This window comes from Acomys russatus, chromosome X (assembly GCF_903995435.1).
Source record: "Acomys russatus chromosome X, mAcoRus1.1, whole genome shotgun sequence".
In the NCBI taxonomy this organism is placed as follows: Eukaryota; Metazoa; Chordata; class Mammalia; order Rodentia; family Muridae; genus Acomys; species Acomys russatus.
This window is the reverse complement of record NC_067169.1, coordinates 49142076-49167021: the sequence shown is the minus strand read 5'-3', so window position 1 is coordinate 49167021 and position 24946 is coordinate 49142076. Positions and strand designations below refer to the sequence as shown.

The 24946-nt window shown below is 37.5% G+C and overlaps 1 protein-coding gene across 1 annotated transcript in view; it reads right to left on the bottom strand.

Annotated features, from left to right (window-relative positions):
- Ar (androgen receptor) overlaps window positions 1–24946 on the bottom strand; it is a 167313-nt gene that overhangs the window by 48883 nt on the left and 93484 nt on the right. The window contains exon 2 of the mRNA XM_051142056.1: window positions 20161–20312. Coding sequence (XP_050998013.1) covers window positions 20161–20312 — 152 coding nt within the window. The remainder of the gene's footprint in view (window positions 1–20160; window positions 20313–24946) is intronic.

The following is a 24946-nucleotide window of genomic DNA, read 5'->3' as shown; positions in this document are numbered from 1 at the left end:
ATGGTGACTTTACTTTACCACCGTCCTTAAAGTAGGCTCTTCACAAAATAAAAATGAACTCTAACTCTTCACGATTTCTCATCTCATTCATTTCATTCTATTACCCATTCTGTCACCTCCGGTGACTTCGATATTCTATTATCTGCAGTGCAACTGGGTGGGAATTCAAAATAGCCTTTGAAACTGCAATCCCAGTATTTCAAAATGGATCCCTGTGAGAGGCTCTCTCCACTATTCAATCCTTCTTCAAATGGCCTATGTCCACCTTTCAATTATTATCTTGTGATATTGCCATGTGACACTGTCCAGCAGTATATGATGTCTCATAGGTCATTGTAAATGGAAAAGAATGGCTCTTTCTTTCATTCAGATGTGTAGGAAACAATGTAAGAGATAGTTTTTTGTCATCCACTGTCTAACATATTGAAAAGCTGTCAATATGTCCTATTTGATCAATGATTTATTGATCTTTGATTCATGTACATGTTTTTAATATGTTTCTAAGTGAAACACTCTGGTTCTTCCAGATTCATGACATTTTAATATTTTACTAAAGAAAATTAGCATCTTTCTGGAGTGAAAACAATAAACAGAAACAGCTTTACAGTTTTGCAAAATGTATGTCTCACCACCTTGACAATGGCCGATTGGAACACTGCTCTTAAGTCTTAGTCTCAAATTTTAACAAGGCCACTGTATGAAATTCTAGTTGCAAGAATCCAGAACTCTGAATTAAACATGTCAAGGGAAGTTAGTGGACAAAGTTAAGCTTGCTGTCACCTCATTGCCAGATGAATATAACCACCAATGCCCCTGCCAGTTTATGCATCAGGAGAAAACAAAGAAAAGGACTTGAGAAATAACTTCCTAATTATTATTTCTTAACTATCTTACTATTATATTTCTTAATTAATTTGAGTCCATGAATTCAAAACAAACACTTAATAAAGGCAGGGCAGACATACACCTTAGGGAATCCAGGTTAGTTTTTAAGGGTGATGAGATTGGAAAGGTCCATATGTTAATATGTATAAGTTAGTACAAATAAATTGATTTCAATAAGATCACCACTATAGCCCCAATTTTACACACCAATTTGCAGATTGTGAAATGACAGTTGTGTTTGCTCAAAAAACACCAGACAATGAAATCAAGCCTTGGTTATGAAGAATGGGTTGCTCTTGCCATAAATTCTGTAATTTATCTGTGCAGGCTTTTAGTAACTTTGCAACTAAGGTCCAAAGCAGAGCTGTGATAAAAAAAATCCTCCATGGTTTGTTGGCCATCTCTGACCCTGACTTATTTGCTGGAAGACAATAATTATGTCTATAATATAACCAATCAGTTAACCACTTCTGTATTATACAAATGTAGCTGAACATATCACTCTAGTTTGAGTTATCTTTGTAATATATTATTTTTGAAGGGAAATATACAAATTTAAGAGTCTTGGAGGTATTCAAAGACCAAGTCATTCTGGTAAAGATTGGAAGAAGTGTGCCTTATGTGCTAATAAGCTATGGGCATAGAAAATAGTGGAATGAGATAGTTACAAGTAAAGTTGTTTCTCCAAAAGCAGCTCTTTGCTAAGGAATCCAGGAAGGACAGAGCCAAGTATGTATTTATTTAAAAATTGGCATAATTTTCCTGTACAATGGCAAGGTGACCTCCTAGAAACATTCACATTACATTGCAATTTATACAGTATTTTCACAAGCATTGTCACTCTTGGTGTTTTTGGCTACTGTTATTTTCATTTTACATACGATAGAACTAAGGCTGAGAGATGTTTAATTGAATAGGTGTATTTCCTGAATTCCTGTGCCCTTTCCCTCAACCACACTTTTACTCCTTAAAATTCTGTGAATCTCCTCAGGGGCAGGCTTACAGATCCATTCTCTTTATATGTTCCCTAGTGTGAGTCAGTAAACCCTAGTTTACTTCCTAGATACTGACGATTGATGTGAGGCTACATAATCAGTCACTCTCTTCTGCAAGAAAACATTAGGTCATTCACTTGTGTTACTAGCAACAAGAATGTTAAATATTCACACTACTACAAAAAGAGGTTGCTATTAGAAACCTCCTTTTACTGGGTAAATGTGTATATTATGGGCATTTCTCAATGGTTGCATAAGAACATAGTGAATTTGTTAAAAACTGAGCACAAAAACTTACCAAGTGTAGATTGGGCCAAGTTGACATGGTTAAAAGTGAGTCATTTTATAAGAAAGCATCCAATACCCAAACAAAGCTCCTTTTTCTAGCTGAGTGTCTATGGAACAGAATCCCAATGTTATTTCCTATAGTGTATTTCTATATAATTTCTTCTTGTTCACCATATACTAATGGAAAATTTGAAGAATGAGCTAATTTACATTGTGTTCTCATACCCAAGGAATGTGAGACACACACACACACACACACACACACACACACACACACACATGCTCAAGATAGAGATGGAGGGATGTTAGAGAATTGTAACCTTCTAAGCAAAATAGTCACCATCTTTATATGATCAGTTGTGCTTGCTTGCAAGAGTTCATCAGGATGGCATCTGTTGACTGTTGGTGTTTTCTCAGAGGACAATCCTTTCATATAGTTCCTCATGTTTAGTGACCAACAAACATAAAATAATTTTTTTGTTGCTACTTTTAACTGTAAATTTGCTATTGTTATGAATTGTAATGTAAATATCTGTGAGTTGTTTTTTTTTTTTTTTTTGATGGCCTTAGGTGATCCTTGTGCAAGGGTCTTTCAATGGCCAGGGGTTGTGACCCACTAGTTGAGAACCACTTGTGTAGAGTGTCAGTTAACCTTCACCTGAGATTTCAGCTACTCCAAAAAGCTGTTTGTATACAATCATGCCATAACTTCGTGGTCCCTTGGGGTGTTGAGAAGTGTTAGATGATATAGACTGGGAAAGGGTAAATGAGGTGGTGATGATAGGCTCCATCTATGTTGCTAGGGGAAGCCATGACTCCTGCTGAGTGAACACTTTGCAATGCAGACGCTGTGGAACAATATATGGAGGAAGTAGAGACTGTTTCTGTCTTCCCAGGGAAAGAATTCTCCTAACCTGGGAGAAAAGTAGGCTGTGGCACTAGGAAGCAAAGTAAACTAAGACATAAGGAGTCTCAATGTGGAGAAGGGTACCTAGAAAATACTCTGTGACCTCTTAGTTCCACAGTGTGTTAACATAGTAGTCAGGCCTAATTTTTTTCCCACATAGAACCCTCAGTCTCTACACAGAGGAGATCTGAAGGTTACGAAACTACAGTCTGAAACATACTAATAATGTCAACCACTTGATAAACATAGCCTTCTCCCTGGCTCTAATTCTCGACACATGCCTGCCATTCCTAAGAGCCTGCCCTAATGTGGAAGGACCTCTACTCAACAGAGGTAGTTATGATATAGTCTGGTGACTTGCATGAACTAATTTTTATATGCTGGGTCTGCTATTCTGCCTTCAATTCTCTTGCTTCTACTCTTGTTCTAATATTCAAATTTCCTGTTATGTTTTGGTGTCCCAAAGCAGATGACTTGGACCAGAATGACTCTTGGAGCTTGACACTTATGAGGTTACCTAAAAAAAAAATAAAACCTAACTCTTGTTTACCGAGATTGTATTTATATGTTTTGTTTAGAACAAATCACAATGTTTCTGCTGTGTCTACAAACAGACATAAAATTCTCAAGTTAAAAGCATATCCATCTCTCTCCATAATGCTTCTCTTTCACTCCTGGTTCCAAAGGTTTCTATTTTGGCTTTCTACTACACCTCCCTATTCCTCATAAACATCTATGCAGAACCTGTCTGGAATTCCATTCATTCCTTTCAAATTTGGAGACTGTCCACCAGTGTCTGAAAATCTAGTTTTTAATACTATTTATTGATGAATGTATACCAAGAGACAAAGCTTTCCTAAACAACTCTATATATGATATGAATTTCAGAAACAGACAAACCATGGGTATCAAGTTATTCAAGAATTTTCTCAATCTTTTAGTCTTCTGATCTTTTCTAATTCCTAAGTCCTAATATAGGATTCTATGCTTCCACCTCAAATTCTTGTTTTTTAAACCTTTTATTTGATTGATTTACACATGGTCCTGAATTTTCACCAGTAGAAATGGATCTAAAAGAAATGCTAAAAGAAGAAAAAATGAACACGTATTAGTATAACCTTAATTCACTGAAAAATCAGGTCTCTGAGAATAAAGTCATGGCTAAAGCAGAACAAAGCAATTGTAAAAATTATGCTTGTGTGACAGCTAGACTTAGAGGAAATGATGACAATTTTTGCTATTTGTGTTAAAGTGGTAGAAGGTGTGCATTTGTAGCCACATGATGCAATTGTATATACTTAAGACTGAAACATGCATCCCATCAGTCACAGTGCATTCCAGAGGTTGTGATGCATTTGAAAGAAAATCATGATTCCAGCAAAATGAACTTTCCACTATGAGGCTCAGACTAGTGGAGGAGAAGGATCAGCAAGTACATTACTAAAAGACTGAAGCAGGAAGTGGTAAAAAACCACAGGGGAAACACGCCCATGGCATACCGTGTGAGCATTAAAGAGGACATGGTACCTCTCAATGGAGTACAGCATTCTTGGAAAGGAAGGCTTTGAGTGGGGCCTGGGAGGATAGTACTTGATGAAATAGACACACTGGGGGAAAGCACTTGAGACACAAGAGGTAGTTTGAGTACAGCTAAGGAATAGGGGCAGGATGGGCATACATTGGGGTAAAGGAATCATTTAACCATTGTTTACAATTATCCTCCGTAGTATCCTGGTAATCCTCGGTAAGAAAAACATACTAAGCATACATTTAGAGACAGATAAAAAAGAACTATCAAATAAACTAAAATAAAATTACAAAACACCATCTGTTTGGAGTTTGTCCTACAGCTTTATAACTACGTTTCTTTGGGGTCTCTGATATAAATTAGTTGTTATATTTATCCTGCCAAGCAATATTATCATAGCGGTGTTTAATATTTGTTTTCACATCTATATTTTGTACTAATCTTAAGAGATATTTGTGGCAAGTACTCTGTCTCATTTATTATTAAGTTCTCCCAATAAGAATGCCTGAAATATACTTGCTTCACCATGTGCTGCCTGCTGATCTCACTAAACTGAAATGACACTCTAGTCTCATTCAGGGTAATCTCGGTCCTGGGCAAAAAGGGCCATACCCATATATTTTTCTCTTCCGTGCTTCATGCGTTGCATAGTTTTATGTTAACTTGACATAAGCTAAAGTCATCTGAGAAGAGGGAACCTCAACTGAGAAAATGCCTATGTAAGACTAGGCCGTAGGTAGGCAAGCCTGGAGAGAATTTCTTATTTATTTATTTTATTTTTTAATTTTTTATTTTTTTATTAATTTATTCTTGTTACATCTCAATGTTTATCCCATCCCTTGTATCCTCCCATTCCTCCCCCCCCCCATTTTCCCATTATTCCCCTCCCCTATGACTGTTCCTGAGGGGGATTACCTCCCCCTGTATATGCTCATAGGAGTGATTGATGTGAAAGGACCTAGTCCATTGTGGGTGGTGCTATCCCTGGGCTTGGGACCCTGGCTTCTATAAGAAAGCAGGCTGGGCATGCCATGGGGAGCAAGTCAGAGGAAAAATTACACTGTGGAAGGGTGCAGATATTCTCTGGTGATCCTAAGTAGTGTCATGAAGCCAACAAATTCCTGGTTAGCTGTTTGTTCACAGAGTAAACGAGTGATATTATATAGTGGCCTCTGTTGGTAAGTTTTAGCATTTGGAAGGTTGGGTATATAAAATGCATTTTAAAATCATCATGTCATAAGACATATAACATATAAGACATCAGTGTTAATCTCAGATTAATTTTTTAAGCTCTACATCCAGGAGTTCCCAAGTACTTGGACATTGTAACATCTCTATAGGGCTCTATACGTTTAGCAATAAAATCATTCCACGTTTCCAAAACATTTGTTATCTTTATGCCTATCTATACATTTTCCACATAGTTCTTTCAAAATCACAAAGAAAAAAATAATGCCTTTTAAAATGATATGAGCTCTAGGAGGACTCTCTGTGGAGTCAATCTACACATAGATGATATGGGAAAAGAGGCCATGCAGTACAGCGGGATGCCAGAGGTTTTTAGTAATAAGTAGCACACACAAAGTGCCAACTCTACTTGTATTCTAAAGTTCACCTGCAGAACTAGTGAACCATAAGTACTAAACACCAACTCACTCTTGGGTTCCTAATGTCACATACAGTGAACAAGATCAGACAATGACACCAGTAGTAACTTGTACTCTCATGTGGTACGCACCTGCTGCTTTTGATTGCTTGTTTTTTATTTTTAACTTTTTCCTTTTATTGAAAATAGAATTGTTCTCACATAATATATCTTAATTACAGGTTTTTTTAATTTTTAAAATTAGCATGTGGGTATTAGATATGATTATGACATTATTGAACAAAATGAATTTTAGTAGAATCTCTTTTCCCCTCATCTCTACTACCATTTGCTATTTTTTAATCCTCAGTTGTAGCCTCCTCTGCAGTCTCTTTCTTCTTTCTTGTCCTGTGTGTCTCTTTGTCCATCTCCCATGAAGACTAGGGAGTGAGATGCAAAGCTAATCAATGGAAATAGCACAAAGTTTGCTTTATCAATAGTGATTCATATTAAACACTGTAGAGGCATAGGCTATGCCGAAGCATTATACTTTTTGAAAGAAATATCCATATCCTGCTTAAATGACCAACAAAACAATATTGCTATGACTAAAACACCTACCTCTACGAAATCTAAAGCACTAAGAATGTAAGAGATAGCACCCCAGATAAAAGATAATCTGGCTTACTTAAAAAAACAAAACAAACAAACTCATCCGGCTTCAGGAAAAGTAGCCTTAAAATTATTTGCACAGGTGCTGGCTCAGATTTCTATTGAATCTGGCCTCAGTATACTTTCAGACACGCCTCTGACTGGACAAGGGAAACCAATGGCTAGAGAATATGTAGGATGATTTATGACCTTTGTTAGCTTTTCTCCTGGTCGGTAGCTTGAAACATGGATCTTCTGGGGGAGGCCAAGCTTATACTGCCTAGGCCGAATATATATATATATATATATATATATATATATATATATATATATATATATATATATATATATATGTGTGTGTGTGTGTGTGTGTGTGTGTGTGTGTGTGTGTGTGTGTGTGTGAGAGAGAGAGAGAGAGAGAGAGAGAGAGAGAGAGAGAGAGAGAGAGAGAGAGAGAGAGAGAGAGAGATCACAAACACCTTGAAGTAAAAATATCCTGGGAGCTTGGGGAGTGTTACTCCTAATGTCCTGAGAAGCAAAGAATGAAAGCAAAGAGACCAACTCATATTTTTTCCTCTACATATACTAGAGGCTTTTCTGGTCACTAATTAAGCAATACTAAAGCAGTTGTTTGGGAATTTTACACACCTTCCACTTTCTTTATCCAGAGGATTATCACTGTCACCGCATTCTATCTTTGTTTCCTGTCTAGCCCAAGAAAACCTTAAGTGTATGTAACTCAATGATTAATATTCACTCTACAAGAGATAGCCAAAACTTACTGGGAAATAGAAACTGTAACTGTATTATACATTATTTGATGCTTATAATAGCCTCATGGGGTATCATTGTCTTCAGAGAGGCACAAAGAAATGCAGTGACTTCCTCAAGGTTACATATCTATTCTGTTTTAAAGCTAAAAATTTAACTCAGTCTGCCTACTTCCCAAGGATGGTTCAGGTAAATTTCTAGATATTGACACATATGAGATACCTATACAAATGTAAATAATTCTTAAAAACATTGCTTTAAAAATCAATTATTTCTCACTCCTACCCTTGTCTCATCTCCCTCCCTCTCTTAATCCTCAGAAAGGGGAGCCCTCCTCCCCTAACATCTGGCCTCAGCCTATCAAGTCTCATCTGTATTTCCAGCAACCTCTTCCTCTGTAGCCTGGCAAGGCTGTCCAACCAGGTGGAAGTGATCTAAGTTTGGTGGCCAGAGTACATGTCCAAAGTAGTTCCTACTCTTTACACGTGGGTTCCACACAGAGACTGTGCTGCTACATCTGAGCAGATGGTCTAGGTCCACATCATACATGGTCCTTGATTGATGTTTCAGTCTCTGTGTTGCAGTGTAGTTATCCTGTATTATGTGGTAAATATCTGTTTATGAGTGAATACATACCATGAGTGTCTTTCTGGGTCTGGGTTATCTCACTCAGGATGATCTTTTCCAGTTCCATCCATTTGCCTGAAAATTTCAAGATGTCCTTGTTTTCAATAGCTGAATAGTATCCCATTGTGTAAATGTACCACAGTTTCTTTATCCATTCTTCAGTTGAGGGACATCTACTCATGTAATCAAGCTTATTCCTTCTCATGTCTCTGATGGAGTTGAAGACCAGGTAGCTAAGTTTTACAACGAAGCTTATTTGTTTAGGAGTTAAGATGTTTTTAGGTCTAGATAGATGTTTTAAGTTGATATTGACAATATGTGATGGAGATTGATTTACATTCAGAATTTTCATGCACCAAGATAGGAAAGATGTTTTCTTCAAGGCTGTCAAATACAAATAGCCAAAACACTAAGAATGTATCATTTATATTATTCCTGATTGTGTCATGGTTCTTCTTGCTATAGGTAATTTATTGTATATATGTGTCATAATAGTAATGGATATGTAAAAAATAAAAAAATGTTTAAATAATAAAAAATAAAAATTAAAAAAATTGTTTCATATATGTGTATATATATATATATATATTTGTTAAAATATTTAAGATCATTAAGTATAACTGATTATTTGTCAGATGGAGGTTTTGATGTGGAAAGAGACAACAAGTTATACTTAAGAGCACATGTAATGTAGTGGCAAAGCCAGAGCCCCATCTGGTTCTCTTACTTTGCATTTTTTCTCTACCTAGATAGGAGCCTATTCCGGAAAGCCTTGAGACTAAACTGGAGCAGCTATGAGGAAGAAGCCAGGCACAAAAAGACAACTGAAAACTTCTCAAGAACCTTGCTGCAGCTGGTGAGATTCTACAGGGTGACCTCCAGCCTCAATATTCCCCCAAACAAGCCTTGCCCTAACATAACACCTTATTCTCAGCTCAGTCTTTCCCCTCCTTTTGAAGTTTTTTTCCTACCTTGGAAAATTCTTGTGCATCATTTTAAAGACCTAGATCAATTGCTACCTCCCTTGTGTCATCTTCTGAAACTTTACAAGCAAAATCACTCTTCTTTTCATATACTGTGTACTCAAATAAATTTGTACTTAATTATAGGACAGTACTGACCCCTCTGCTGTAATGATAACTATGTGCCACATTATTCTTACATTATCTAACTATGATTCTGGACAGCTTAACTCTTCTGTGCCTTTGCTACCTACACTGTAAACTGGGTGTAATAACAATAATACAGGATTGTTGTCTAGGAAAATATCTACTGTACTGAGTGATCAGTAGTTCGTGTTTCTATTTCCTATTTCTTATACTAGTGCCTTCTATACCTAACTACAGTAGAAACATCTCCTGGATAAATGAATAGCTATAATAGACATTACTATTGTTTGGATACTCTTTTACATGTTTTTATAAAGTCCTTATCAAGAACTAGATCAGGCTTCTGAAATCGTCTGTGGGTTATACATTCCCTGAGAATCATATGAAAGCACTGAAAAATCTCCCTAAAAAGTTTATACACCCACACAGATCTAGTACAAATTGGCAGTCACTTCAATAGATAACTTACAAAGCTCTCCTACCATAGACCATCATCATCACTCATTCTCTTGTTATATAGGAAGGCCTACAGTTACAGAAGATGCATTTAAAAGATGGCAGATTTGGCCAACACATATTGGACTCCATAGTTTTTGTTTGTTTGTTTAAAAGAAAGAACATGAAGTTGGGTAGGTAACGATCTGGAAAGAGTTGCTGGAGGGGAAAGTCTATGAACTAAGCATACTGTATGAAATCTTCGAAGAATGAATAAAAAGTAATAGTATGGTTGAGGGAGAGGTTGTTAGCAGGGACCAAATGCCTTCTAGGATCCAGAAGTGGTGCTGTATGCTTATCAGGATGCCTTGCATTGTTCCAAGGCAGCACACTTCGTGTTTCTGCTGAGCAGCTGTGAGACAGGAGATCATCTCAGTCAAGAAATATTAATGCCATTAATTATATGATAAACAAACCTGATAAAGTCATGTCCTCTTTGTGAATCTTAGTTTTCTCATGCTCATAATACTGCAACAGTTTGACTAGACTGCTCATTTTCTAAGTTCCTTTTCTTCAAGACTAATAGGATGGCACATAAAATTGCTCTGATGCTATGCACTAGAAACTTTTTAAGAATTCTCATTAACAAACAAACAAAAACTTGAGGTTGAATCAATTGACCCGAAGATAAATGAAACAGTCTGTGATCTGTAGGAATGTGGTTGTCTAACATAGATAACACAGTAAAGCTAAGTTCATCCACACAATGAGATTTTCCAAGAAAGGAGGTAAGAAGAGAATTTCAAAAGTCTGAGAAGGAAAAGGCTGTACTTTACCCATGCTTTCTTTCCTTTCTTCCTTCTTTTTTCTTCTCTTTCTCTTTTTTAGCTTCCTAAAAGAAAATATTCTGTGTTTCCTGACATAAATCAGGAGGAAAATGAATTTCTCTTATTCTTAGCCCAATTGAAAATTCAACAGCATGTTCCTCTGTGACAACTCAGAGGAAAGGGCCAAGAACCCATGTTGTCTATTACATACGTACATCCTGTATCTGAGCTCTCCTCTTAGCTATGTAGTGAAGATTAAAAATTCACATGAGCACTGATGGTTAAACTATGTTTCCTGTTTTGTGGTTGCATGATAAGAGTGCCTTAAGATCTACCCAGCTTGGTTTCATCAGAAGCAGAACTCTGACTTCTGAAGAGTGTGAGGTGGTAGAAAGATGATTGTCCACATATCCCTTCTAATGAAGAGTACTGCTGTTGCTGTACCAGCTGTTTCAGGTTGGGGTTACTTTCTTAGCAAAGCAGTCTCCCTTGTGATACCTGCACTACCTGGAGGTTCTTTCCACCCCCACCCCCACAATTTACCTGTCTTTTCTAACTTCTTTTAGTTTTACTAGACTGTCTTGGTCATTCTTACTGCTGCTTTACTTGCTTCCTCAGGCATAACATTGCTTTCTCCATTGTTTCAATATATTTACATATCTTGGGGAAAGATCTGTATGGTAAAGTGAATGCTAATTCTGGCCCAGGGAGACCAGGGTTCAAAATCCAGCTCCTGAAATAAGGAGAACAGGCTTTGTGGCTTGGGTGTTTGAACCTTTTACTTATATACATTAAGTATTTAGCCAATTCTTACTGACTGTATGGCTGAGTAAATTTAGAACTAGGCCTACTCTTATGAGGTGTTCCCCAGAGACAGATACTAATTTACCTAGGAGGTGTTATGATTTTACTAGATGGCCTCAGTAATCACAGCATAGATGGAAATGAAAGGAATGAGATATCTATTCTTCTACCCCTTTATAAAGAATTGCTTGCTTAGCCAGGCATGGCCATGCATGCCTTTAATCCCAGCACTTGGGAGGCAAAGGTGGTTGGAATGCTGTGAGTTCGAGGCCAGCCTGGTCTACAAACTGAGTCCAGGACAGCCAAGGCTACACAAAGAAACCCTGTCTTGATAAAACAAACAAATGAATTGTTTGCTTCTCCCAGTTTTCTGGTTAGTGTTTTTCTATATAGGCTAGATTGATCTGTAACTTACCATGTCACTCACACTTGGCTGCTTCAACTCGTGGCAGCAACCTTCCAGCCTCTGAAATCCTGAAAACTGGCATCACAGTCATGATCCACCGCCACCCCTGGAATGTCTACTCCTTAACATTGTTTCTGTTTTCATAGACTTTTCAATTATCCAAACTCCCCTGTCTCTCTGATTGGCTTAGAAGAGTTACATTGCTAAGAATGGACAGAGAGGGAACATGAACACACAAATAACAGGCTTGCAGATGTTCATCCATATTCATTATTGTGAAGTCATGATGACTTCTTACAGAGGCCTGTTATCTATGTTTCTTGTTATAGGACTACATCTCAAAGAAGACAGACATAACTGCTATGTCTGAAGAGATACTTACTTTGCAATGGAAACCAGATATACAAATGAAGCACATGATATTTCACAACAATCAGGAAATACTCCTGAGATTGAAGAAGTTTCTGTCTATAGCATATGCATAATCACATAAAAGGTGACAAAGTACTGGGGAATCAGGTATGAGAGAAGAAGGTAATAGATACAATAAATCTTGCAAGTACCAAATGTCATGCAAACACTACAGATATTTAAATAATGGTATAAGTGCTATGGCAATTTCTTGATAATAGCTGTTTAAAGTGAATGTTCTGTAATTAGGCAGACATAGGCTACTACAAAGCATCATTAGGACATTCTTTGCATGGGTCACAAATTTGGCATAGATAGAGACTTAGTGGACCTCAATTGCAATAAGTAGCACAGTCAAATTATCTACTCTATAAGCCTGTAGTTTAGTTTTATTACTAGGAAACTCAAAATTAATTCAAAAGGCTTGTGAAGTCAGGGTATCATGGAGTCATGTGTCAGATCTGTAACTCAGAAGGCCACTAAAGCTTTACCTCTATGAGACAGAATTTTTAGCCATAATATCTGGTACCAGATAGCTCTCAAAGCACTTTCTGTGTCCTATTTTGGTTCTATACTGCAATATATATTATACATAATATATATAAAATATGTATATATTATATAATATATAACACATAGATATATCTTCTTCATATGCTCATATTATATATATATTTCATAAGTATTCAAAAGGTTATACGTTTAGACAAATGTGTGAAAATTATTCAAAGTTTCCACTGAGTATCATTTAAGATGGAGTGTTACAATACCACACTTCAGAAATATCCTCTTCTTAAATTTCTAAATTCACTTTTCTCCTGTTTAGTAATAAAGCACAATAAGTCACCATTCTTGGTATTCAGTAAAATTTTGACAACTGGGAATAATTTGTAAATGCGATATACTCAAGATTATTACATAGGTATCAGGAGGCTGGAAATGAGTCAAATTTATTATGCACATATGCAAGTACACTGTAGCCTACCAGCCAAATCCAGGTTATCACTTGTCTTTGTGAGGGGTAAGAGTTGAGAATTTCTCTTGTACTGGTTTAAAATACCAAAAGGAAAATAATACTAATGGCATGTGAAAATTAAATGAAGTTCAAATTTTAGTGCCCATAAAGTTTTATTGGAAGCCAGCTACATTCATTAGTGTATAGAAGGTCTACAAAGGCAAGGGGGAATAGTTGAGATGGAGGCCATGTTACCTGAATTGCTTAAAATATTTATTACCTTTCCTTTTATAGAAAAAGTTTATCTGCCTTTCATCTCAAATCTAGTCTGGCAGTAACATTTGAGAAAGAGAGAGATAAACAGATAAGCAGAGCTTTGTAGGATGATCTCTGGGACTCACAAAGCCAGGATCAGTCACTTTTTGGCTCACAATACCTGATCAAGTCTTTGTTTGAATCTACAAGCTGATGCTTCTAGCTGAATTAATTTGCCCTTGGGAAACAGTACTGAAAGAATCAGGGAGTGAAGTAGACACTATCATACACCAAAAACTTGCTGTAAAACTCCAAATGAGGTAACATTCAATTCCACATGAGCCGAGGTGGGAAAGTAGATTTAAAGGACAGAATGAGTTCAATAAAGGTTCACTTATATTTCTTCCCTCACAAAAACCTGGGGTGAGAGAGAAAATCAAAGCCATACTTATATAAAATTTGCCAAGGAAACTAAATTGGGACCTATTGTAAACATCAGTGAGGATGGTGTAATTCCTTGAGTTCAGAATGTAAACTACAGTTTCAATTTTATGATGTGTACCAAACAGTGCTCCATGTGTACAAAACAAATGGATGTGCAGTCTCAAATGTTTTACTAGAAAATGTCTGAAAAATAGTACATTCTCAAGTACATAATGTGCATAATGAATTAATTAACCCTCTTTGAAACATGATAATAGAGATGGGGATTCATATCCTGATTTTCCACATGAGAAAATGGAAAGAAAGGAAGTTAGTCATCCATGGTCACAAAGGAGAATCACAGTCCTGAATGTGAACCCAGTGTTTCCACACACACTCTCTCAGCTCTTTCTGGCCCTGTTGGAGGGGTTTTACTGATCCGAGTCTGGGTCTAGAGGTTGCCATCTGCTAGAAAGTCAACTCCAAGCACATACAGGTATAAAATGCATTTGTGTTTGCACAGACAATAATGACATTTGTACATTATAGAAATGTCACAAAATTCTAAGCTGGGAGGATGTTTATTTATTGAAAAGCTTATTTTAGTTTTACTTATGTGTATGTATGTGTGGAGGGGGGGCGTAGGGTAGCTATAGATGAATGAAGGTAGCCAGCGAGTCCAGAAGAAGTTGCTGGATCTCCTGGAGCTGGAGTTACAGGTAGTAATGGGCCGTCAGACAAATGTGCTTGGAACTGCATTCATGTCCTTGGCAAAAGAAAGGAGTATCAACTGAGTCATCTCTCCAGCCCCTGGAAAAGCATTTCTAACAAATATCCAGTCTACAAACAGAAAACTAAAGCCTAAAGGGAGTAATTTCTTAGCTAAGGCTACTCAACTAAGTCTTTTGAACCCCATGTACAGGCTCCACCTTTCTTTGACTTTCTGGTCTCTTAAGATAGTATTCAACATGCCTTCCCTTTCTTTCACTTTCCCAGTTACCTTATCCACCTACAAACACATTGTCTCTTCAGGCCTATTTCAAACTCACAGACCATTCCCAAATATATCCATTCCTACTTTCATACCCACATGATTTCCAGTATTTCACTCCTTTCCAAATTAGCGATTTTACTTCCAGGGACTAATCTTTTCCTGCTCAGCCCACCTCCTCACTTACCCCTCAGTATTAACAACAATGAGAAAATGGAGGGCTATTACTTCTTTTTCCTTTCCAACAAGAAATGCAGCCAGATTACAATCAACTCTGTGCAGAGCCCCCAACCAGTGACAGCTTTAAAACGTCATGCTTTATGAACCACCAAAGCTAGAAATGAATTTTTGTCTGACATGCCAGGCTTTTAACTCTTGTACCTGTGCCCAGTCCAGAGATCTTTGACAAATGTGTATGAAGTGATAGTGAACATGCTAAATACTCAGTCAGAGTTAACTGACAATAAATGAGGAAGACAAATATTTCTGACCCTACTCCCTTCAAAGCAGGTAGAATTCCAAATTTCAACACCTTCAAATAGGCGGTATAGATACATATTAAAATATATAAGAATCAACAAATGTTCATTTTGTGTAATAATATAGTGCCTTGCTTTCAAATGGAGCTAATGATTCTTGTAAACTCAAATATCTATCTTTTACAGGCATGAGAAGAAATACCTGCAGTAGTAATTAATAATAATAGTTTTATTGTTATATTTTAAAATAAGGCCTCACCAGATCTTCTTGGCTGGCCTAGATCTCATGGTGTAGCTCAAACTGGTCTCAAATTTACAAAACCACTAGCCTCTGCTTCCTGAGTGCTGTGATAGTAAAAATTTTTGTCTTATTTTGCTTACCTTTAAAATACCTTTCTATATCTCTCAAAAGACTGATATTTGAAACCAAAGTAAACAAAGTGCTCAGATTGTTTCCTTTCCATGGCTCTGTAAGACATCTAGATCATGGACCCTAGGATGACCTGCCACTGCCACTTTGCAAAATCATACCATTTCTAATTGATTAGTGTAATTCACTCCTCATTATTAAAAAGCCTGTTTTACAGTAGAGAGAGATCATTACAAAAAGTCACTACTGGTCAAAATGCAGAGATAAACTGACCTCGGCATGCCCAGTCCCAACTGACACATCTACAACACAACTCCTGCACCGAAGGCTCAGTGAACACTGCAGAAGAGGGAGTAGAAAGATAGTAATAATCATAGGAGCAGGACATCTTCTATAAGATAATGTCTTCTATACATGACAGGGAAGCTACACCTATGAAATCTCAACAATAAGGTTTCCTAAACAAGACCAGCACACTGACAGTACCATTTGCTATATCATTGTGGATTGGGTAAATCTCACAAGGGCTCACTGTAGATAAATTAATGGTTATTGAGAAAGAAATCTTCCTGATAGGCTATCCAATTTCAAGTAGTTAGCTATAAACACATATACAAATGAGCAACACTAATTGAACTAAGCAGGTTGCATTAATATATACATATTTATACATGTATTTATACATGTATATGTATATATGAATAATCCAAGAGAAGTCATAGATTTGAAATGGATTAGCAGGAACATAAGAGGAATTGGAGCAGGAAGATAGGTGATCAACCCCAAGTGGTCATTTTTTTTTTTCCTTTTTGGTATTTTTGAGACTGGGCCCCTACATAGCTGTGCTGGCTATTTGTGAACACACTATGTAGATCAGGCTATTCTTGAACTCACAGAGGTTCCCCCTGCCTCTGTACCCCAAGTGTCAGGATTAAAGGCATGTCCCACAGTGGTTTGCAGCCCCCAAGTTGTCTTTCTTAAATATATACCCATATGACCAATAGTAAACATAAATATATATATATATATAAATATATGTATATATATATATATTGTGTGTGTGTGTGTATTCAAACATTTCTTGGCTGCTTGTGTGATGACAGTGTGTGTGTATGTGTGTGTGTGTGTGTGTGTGTGTGTGCACACGCGTGCATGTGTGTGGCAGGCGCACACGCCACAGTAATTTAAGAAGCCAGATCTAGCCAATGGTCAGAATATTCTCCACAGTTGAGTGGAGAGTGTGATACGACTTTCTCACATACTCTGGTGCCTCACATTTGACCATGTCCCCTGGAGGGGGAGACCTGGTGGCACTCAGAGGAAGGACAGCAAGTAGCCAAGAAGAGACTTGATACCCTATGAGAATATATAGGGGGACGTAATCCCCCTCAGGAACAGTCATAGGGGAGGGGAATAATGGGAAAATGGGGGGGGGAGGAATGGGAGGATACAAGGGATGGGATAAACATTGAGATGTAACAAGAATAAATTAATAAAAAAAAAAAAAAAAAAAAAGAAGTCATGAAGTTGACAGGTATTGGGAGTGAGACAGAGGAACAGGAGAGGGAAGAGTGTGGAGTGGAAATAATGTAAATACAGTACTCATGTGTGAAATACTCCCCCCAAAAAACATTAAAATAAAAAAGGAAATAAAATACCCAGTTAGTTTCATGTCAGGGTGTTTACTCATGCATGAGTTTCTGCTGTGAAAACCGTGGTCTTTAGGCAACTGTACTGCATTCAATTTGTGTTACAGAAAAACTGTGAAATAATCTTGTACAATAATGTACAAAACAATTATCTATTGGTGATCTTGATTTTCAAAATAAAATATTACTGCATTTGAGGAACTTTAAGTTAAGTCTAGTGTATGTATCATTTTGCGACCTTGCTGGATTTCTCTATTCTAACCATTGAATGATGCCCTTTATCATACATTCCTTGTCTTTGCTGTTGTCAAATAGTCTAGAATCTACATGATGGTAGAGATCCTGTCATGTAGCCCTGCAGCTGCTCTTCGGCATTCATTCTTCCTTTAGTTCAAGTTCTCCAGAAAACTGCCACGTAGGATAGTACAGTATGGCAGAAAATCTTCCCTTTTCCAATATGGGTAATTATTTTTCCTGTTTTCTAAAAGCAACCATTTAGTCACCTAGATTTCTAAGACCCAAAGCTGACACTCACTAGTCGTGATCTAACCTATTGATTGTTCACCTGCCCATTTGAATTCATTCCCATGTGGTATGGCTTCTACTGTGATGCTGAGCCTGGTGCCACAACACCTTTAGAATGCTACTCTGCTTCATTCCTTGCTGTGAAAACAGGGTGGTTTGTGACAGGTTATTAGGGAGCAAGGGTGTTTCACTGGAGGAGCTGGGGTTGTCTGAAGTCCTTGGAAGATGTTTTCACCCACTTTCCTGAGAGCTCTTTCATAAATACTGTTATGAAACAGACACTGCTTTAAGCCTTTTTCTAAAGGTCTAGGCTTATGCCCTAGGACCCTGAATCTTATGCTAGTCTATTAATAAAAGCAGCAATGGGCCATTTGCGAGTAAAGGTGAAACATCCAGCTCAGTTTCAGTAATACCAAATGCTAGTTGCTTCCTTATACTTTCAGGGACTGGAAGAAAAGAAAATGATAGCTTTCTGTTTTGCATATATTTCTCCCACATCCCAAAATGTTGAAACTAAAATCATTGTTAAAATTGGCGATGTGACAGTAGCTTCACAAGTAGGCCAACAAAGCCAACTAACCCCCGGGGCCCAGTGGCCCTTGCAGAGACTGAAACACAAACCAAGGACCATGTGTGGACTGGACCTCAGCTGGCTCCCTACACAGATGTAGCAGATGAGCAGCTCAGGCTTCATGTGGGTCTCCTAGTAAACAGAGAGGGTCCTATCTCTGACATGGACTTTGTTGACAGCTTTTCGAACACTTCCCCCAGGTAGGGCTGCCTTGCGAGGCCACAGGGGAAGAGGATGAACTCAGTCCTGATGCCACTTGAGGAGCTGGGGTGGGTGGGTGGTTGGGGAATCCTTTTTTCTGAGGAATAGGGAAGGGGGGGGGGGAAGGAGGGTGGGAAGGACTGGGAGGAGAAGAGGGAGGAGGCTATGAGTGGGATGAAAAGTGAATAAATAAATTGATTAACTAAAAAAAAAAAAGATTGGCTATCAGTGAGGAGAGCACTGCAAGCTAACCTACTTTCTACCTTTTTTTCTTGTTGCCAAGGACTCGCTGGCGCTTCAGTTGTGCTCAGTATATTCCTCAGGCAATGGATTTCTTTTAGGATGGCTCTTTTGCATGAGAAAAGTCTCTCCCGACACCTCACACCTGTAATCCCAGCAGAGGCAGGCAGATCACTGTGAGTTAGAGGCCAGCTTGGTTTACAAAGTGAGTCCAGGACTGCTAAGGCTACACAGAGAAACCCTATCTTGAAAAACAACAACAACAACAAAACCCCAAAACCAAAAACAACAAAAAAAGGCTCTCTGTTTGGGTTCTGACTTAGAATTAAACTCTTCTAGACAAGGTAGAAAGAAGGAAAACCTCATCAGCAGGAAGCTCTTCCTTTGTGGGAAGCCAGGAGTAGGGGTGCAAATTAGCATTTAAAACTGGGTTGGGGCTACGGTTGGCCATCAAGGGGCAGCTTTCCAGTGTCTCTTTGAGAAAAGAGTTCCAGACAAAGGGCTGGTACTGGAGTGAATGAGTAAAAGAAGGTATAAACCCTGGTATTAGGAAGGGAGGGATCACTAGACTACATTAAAGGTCTAGAGTGGGATTTTCTGCTGGATGATGTAGGCTTCACCTCATTGAGCAAGGTAGGAAACGCAAGTTATCTGGGGATTCTGAACCAACTGTCATGCCCTGAAGGCAATAGAAGAACAAAGTGTTGCTTCTCTCTGAGTTCTTATCTACCTTGGAGTTGTAATGGAAAAGAGAGGTCCCAATGAGGCAGCAAGCAGGAGGGAGCAGGTGCAGGCACTTTTGGTCACTGAACAGTGAGAACACTTCCTTTCTGGAGCTAAAACCAGGAAGCTTTTGCTAAGGAATGGCTTCATAGTCACTACAGAGAACAGCCTGCAGACTCAGTTGGGCTTTCTCAACTTATAACCTCTCTTTTAAAGACATTTTTTTTCCTCACTAGGAAACAGAGATGAAAACAAGCGGGAAGGAAATTTAATTTTTCAAATCATTAATTTTGCTTTTACTCCTAGGAACCACCAAATACCAAGCAGCAGCTAAGACCACCTACATCACTGACATTGCTTTTACACGCAGGGCATGAGACAGAACTCAGCAAACAAAACCTTGTGCTTCTTTAATCAGCTCTGTTCTATGAGAGGGTCCTTGCTAATGACTCAGTCTCCGGGATTATTGGAAGGCTCTGGAAGGTTGCTGTCCCTCTTAGAGAAGCAAAAGAAAAGGGGAAATATTAGGAAGTAGGTAAGACTCTTTACCTTCAGCAGCTCTTTTGAAGAAAACCTTGCAGCTGCCACAAGTGAGTGCTCCATAGTGACAGCCGGAAGCTTCATCTCCACAGATCAAGCAGGTCTTCTGGGGTGGAAAGTAATAGTCGATGGGTAAAACGTGGTCCCTGGTATTATCCAAACTGAAAAGAGACACACACACACACACACAAAACAAAGCAGCATATGTCAGTGGGTGGAAGAAATTGATTATTGCTATGGTCTTCTGAGAAACTGTACATATAAACAATTATTTTACATATTGCTCAAGTGAATCAGTGTGAAGCTAAACATTTTTTTTCGGACATTATCTGAGCATGGCGTTGGTAAGGTTTTCCATGGTACTGGCAGGAAACTTTGGATCCTGCCAGTGGATTAAACAAGGTCTCAGGGAATAGCCAATCCTATGGGCTTTGCATTTGTAAGGTAAGGAAGAAGGCAGGAAACGTGAGGTTAAGCTATTAACTTAATGTGATGCTCAGACAACATTAAATGGCATAAACCTAACTCTGTATCTTACTTCTCCCAAAGAGAGGCCTATAATCAAGCTATAGCAAACACCAGAAGAATTTTCTGTATTTTAGCTCTTGGAGCCTGGAGTCCTATCTGCAAAACAGCAATATTGTCACTGGTATTGCCGAGTTACTGCTGTGACAACATAAATCAAATGTATGAGTTACTCCTGATATTAATATACAAGTGAAGGATAAATTAGTATTATCACATTGGTTTTCACTGGTGTTTTAAATCAGTTCGTTTACTTTCCTTTTGAGCCTCTCTGTATCACAAGGCTTGTCACTGGCCCTGCTCTGTAACAGAATGCCTGTACCATAGGCTTTTACTGAGAAATGATATGCAGCAGTGTTGACTAGATTGAGGGGTTCTTTCAAAACACCTGATCTTTACGAGACTTACAGGTTCCCTGGATGAAGACCATGCTTTAGGAGTTACCTATTCTAATTTCCAAGATAGTCTCCAAGGTCTGTGCCTAAATTTTATCCAGGTAAGTGACGGAAAATAGACAGAAAACCAATTCTAAACTCTTCACTGTAGGTTACTTTATTTGAATTCATTTGGAGAAATAGAATGTGCTTCCTGATAACGAAACTTCAAATTTTGCCTATGTTCCATGTCCTATGTTAAAATTTTAAACAATATTCAAGTGACTTCCTATGTTAGTCTGCCTCAGAGAGATGACAATTGTCCATACTCTTAGTCATAGAACTACAACTTCCATGTTTTATCGGTGTTTCTCTACCAAAGAAGGAAGAAAAATGAGCCATAATTGGAGTCTATTTCTTGTGCTTGGTAGTTTCATCATCCCGTAACAACAAAACAAAACATAGAGTAGTCTCTCATTAGTATAGCCACTGTACAGAGGAAACAAGGAAGAATAAGAGTGGACAGGGTTGAAATGATTTGATACCAAGCCACATTTATCTGATTCTAAATTCAATATAATTTTCCTTTCCCAAACTTCTTCTCACTATTCATCTTTGCTTTCTACTAATGGCTCTTTGTTTTAATGCTTAGTATAGTCCCCAGAAACCAGGAAAGTATTCAAAGTTATTCTCCCTCCCATCCCAAATGAGCAGTTCTGCCAAGGCCTAAGCAAAGACAATGTAGGGTATACTTTATAAGTGTCCAGGACAGGAATACTAACCTCTCTTTAAGACCTGAATACAAAAGAACAAATTTCAAGTACTGGTCTAAATATCTGAAAATCCAGCAACTAGTCATGGTGAACTGTATTCTCTTTTAGAAGCCTTCGTTTCATGCCATAACTAGAGAGTAAACAGAATCGAGGCTAGCAGAGCCACCTGTTTCAAAGGAAATGAGTCCATTTCCAATATACAACTCAGCCAAGTGCAAAGAATATCACTCACTGTTTTAGTTAAAATGTCATTCATGTGGGAAATATTGTGCCTCCATTCTCAGTCCAGGAAGAAGAAGAGAAGAGAAGAGAAGAAGAAGAAGAGAAGAAGAAGAAGAAGAAGAAGAAGAAGAAGAAGAAGAAGAAGAAGAAGAAGAAGAAGAAGAAGAATACTTTTCATAACTCTCTTCCTTTGCTTTCCACCTTTTAAAAACCTCTATAACTTCTCCTTTCTGAAGACTAGGGGAGGGGGAAGGTGGAATGAGGAAGGGAGGATGGGACCAGGAGGCAAGAAGGGAGGGGGCTACAATAAGGATGGAAAGTGAATAAAAAGAAACAAAACAGAAATATGTATAAGGAGACAGTCAACATGCTAGGCCATTTCGTATATACCATCTTATTTCGCTTCTCCCAAATTTTGTTGGGTGACTTTGGGTCATATTTATAGTCTAATGCTCAGAATGATTAAGCTCATTTATGCCAAAATCATGCATTGAGTAAATGGAAATGCTATGACTCCATACCTGATAAGTCTGACTCCAATGGGAAGATTCTTAATTACTGACAAAAATTATGTAATATGACTGACAAGCTGTGTAATATGATTGAAAGTTGGAAATAGGTAGATAAGGTCAGCTGATCCATAGATGAGCCATAAGGCTAAAATCTATAGATATAGTGGTGATTAGTGTGTGTTCTTTCCCTATTGCAGCTCACCATCTACTACAGCAACAATTTAAGAGGTAGAAAAGTAAAATAACACAGTAAACAATATGACTTCTGACTGATACATATAAGAAAGCAGATGAATGACAGGATTATTTTTAAAAGGTATTAGTATACATACTATAGATAACTGATAATAATAATGATAACTTTTTAGGTAGAAATTACATGTTGAGTTAACAAAGTAGAAGAATACAGAAACTAGATAGATGAAGTATTCCTTTAAAAAAAGATTTTAAGAAAGGAGAGTTGTTTTTCAATGAGTCCCTTAAGGAAGGGGAGTTTGACCACTGTGTGATGCAAATTTTATCTACAGTTATTATAATACTGCACACTTCAATTTTGTTAGGAGAGAACCTTGCATTATAGTTACAAAGTGTAAATAATATGCCTTGTATCTACATTAAAATTTAAACTTCAGCTATTGTTTAAATAATCTAATCTAATGTATATTCAAGAGAAGGTTAAAACAATCAATATTTTGTTGAGTAGACATGGATTTAATAAAGGATACTTTAACATGATTAAAGAAAATAGAGGAGAAAAATGACTAAATGCTCAGATAACTGAAGGTTTCAGTAGACAAGTTTCTCCCCTCCTTTTCCCCCTCTCACATCTCTTCTATTCAGTTCTCAAAATATTTTGGACAGATGTAATTCTATTGACTCTATCTTACCAGGAGTAAGAGCATGTTGTAATTCTGACACCTGGCCTACACTTTGGGAGACGAAAATACAAATTCTGGCTGCAGTTTCTTCTCCTAGATAGATATTCCAGCAAAACTTTTGCACATGTGACCAGGAAGCTCATGGATAAATGCGCATAGTACCTTTGTTTATAACTACAGAAATGCCAAATATCTACAAATAGGAGAAAAGAGAGGTAAATTATGACATATTAATTCAACAAAATACAAGCCATCAATGACAAGGACTGACTAAAATCTCATAGGTAAAGTTTACATACTAATGTGTAACAGACCTAGATGATAACAGGATGCATTTAATACTATTGCATACAATTCAAAAAGAAATTGTTTAAGGATATATGTGAGAAGTTATCAAAATTTAAGAGAATAATAGCCCTCAAATTTAGGACAATGTTAAGCTCTAAGGTGTTGTTGGAGATGTTGATCTGAAGAATAAAGAAATATTACAACATACCTACCACAAGTCAGGTCCATTTTAGGTTTTGGTGGCTAAAGAGATGATCAAAGCCTACCAAAGTGTCATACTCTCGCAGACCTTGAATTCTAGTAGGCTTAGTATAAAGGTGCTAATAAAATTGTTGGGTCTTTAATTAGAGCACATGAGCACTCATTCATTTTATCGCTATGCATATCTTCTTTTCTATGACTATAATAATAAATAACAAAATAAGAACTTGACAAGTTTCAATATCTTCTCAAAAAACACTCTATATGCATGTACAAAAGTTTGCTTTGAGAACAAGTACATCGTGTTTCTTCCCAAGTCCCCTAGTTTACATTCTTTACTTAAAGATGCACAGCTAATTGAATAGAAATGGATTGTCAGAAGCTGTCAGGCTGAAAATGCCAGGTCAACCTTGAGGAAAGTTGGATACATGGGCCTTTATGTCTTAGCTGTTTTTATGTTTTTCTTTCTCTCCCTTTTTCTCACCGTTTTTCTCTTGATTCTTGCCCCCAAATATTCTTGATGTTGAAGTACTGAGATGCTTTGAACATTGAACTCATTTGAACAAGCAAGCCCTCCAATGATTATGGAATCACAGTGAAATATAAATGTCTCATGGCAGTTTTCCTTATTAGGTCCAGTAATGTTAACTCATTATGGATTGGTAGCTAGTAAAACCTGTGATAGACTCCTTTCTCCATCAAAATTTGGGGCAAACATTGTTAAAAATCAATTGACCATGAATGTAAGATTTATTTTCAGATTCTTAATAGTGTCAACTATGTATTCATCTCATGTCAATACCACACTTTTAAATTTTTATACCCTTTAATTAATTGTTGTACATACATAAAAATTTAAACTCACACAATATTAAGAGGCAAATACACACAGTGAGAGAAGAAAGAGAAAGAGAGCTTGTTAACCACACATCTCAATTTTCTCCATCTCATTTTCCTTAAGTTCTTTTTCACTTAAACATTCTTTTTAAGCTTTGAAGTAAGAGTTCTCAGTCAGAATTTTG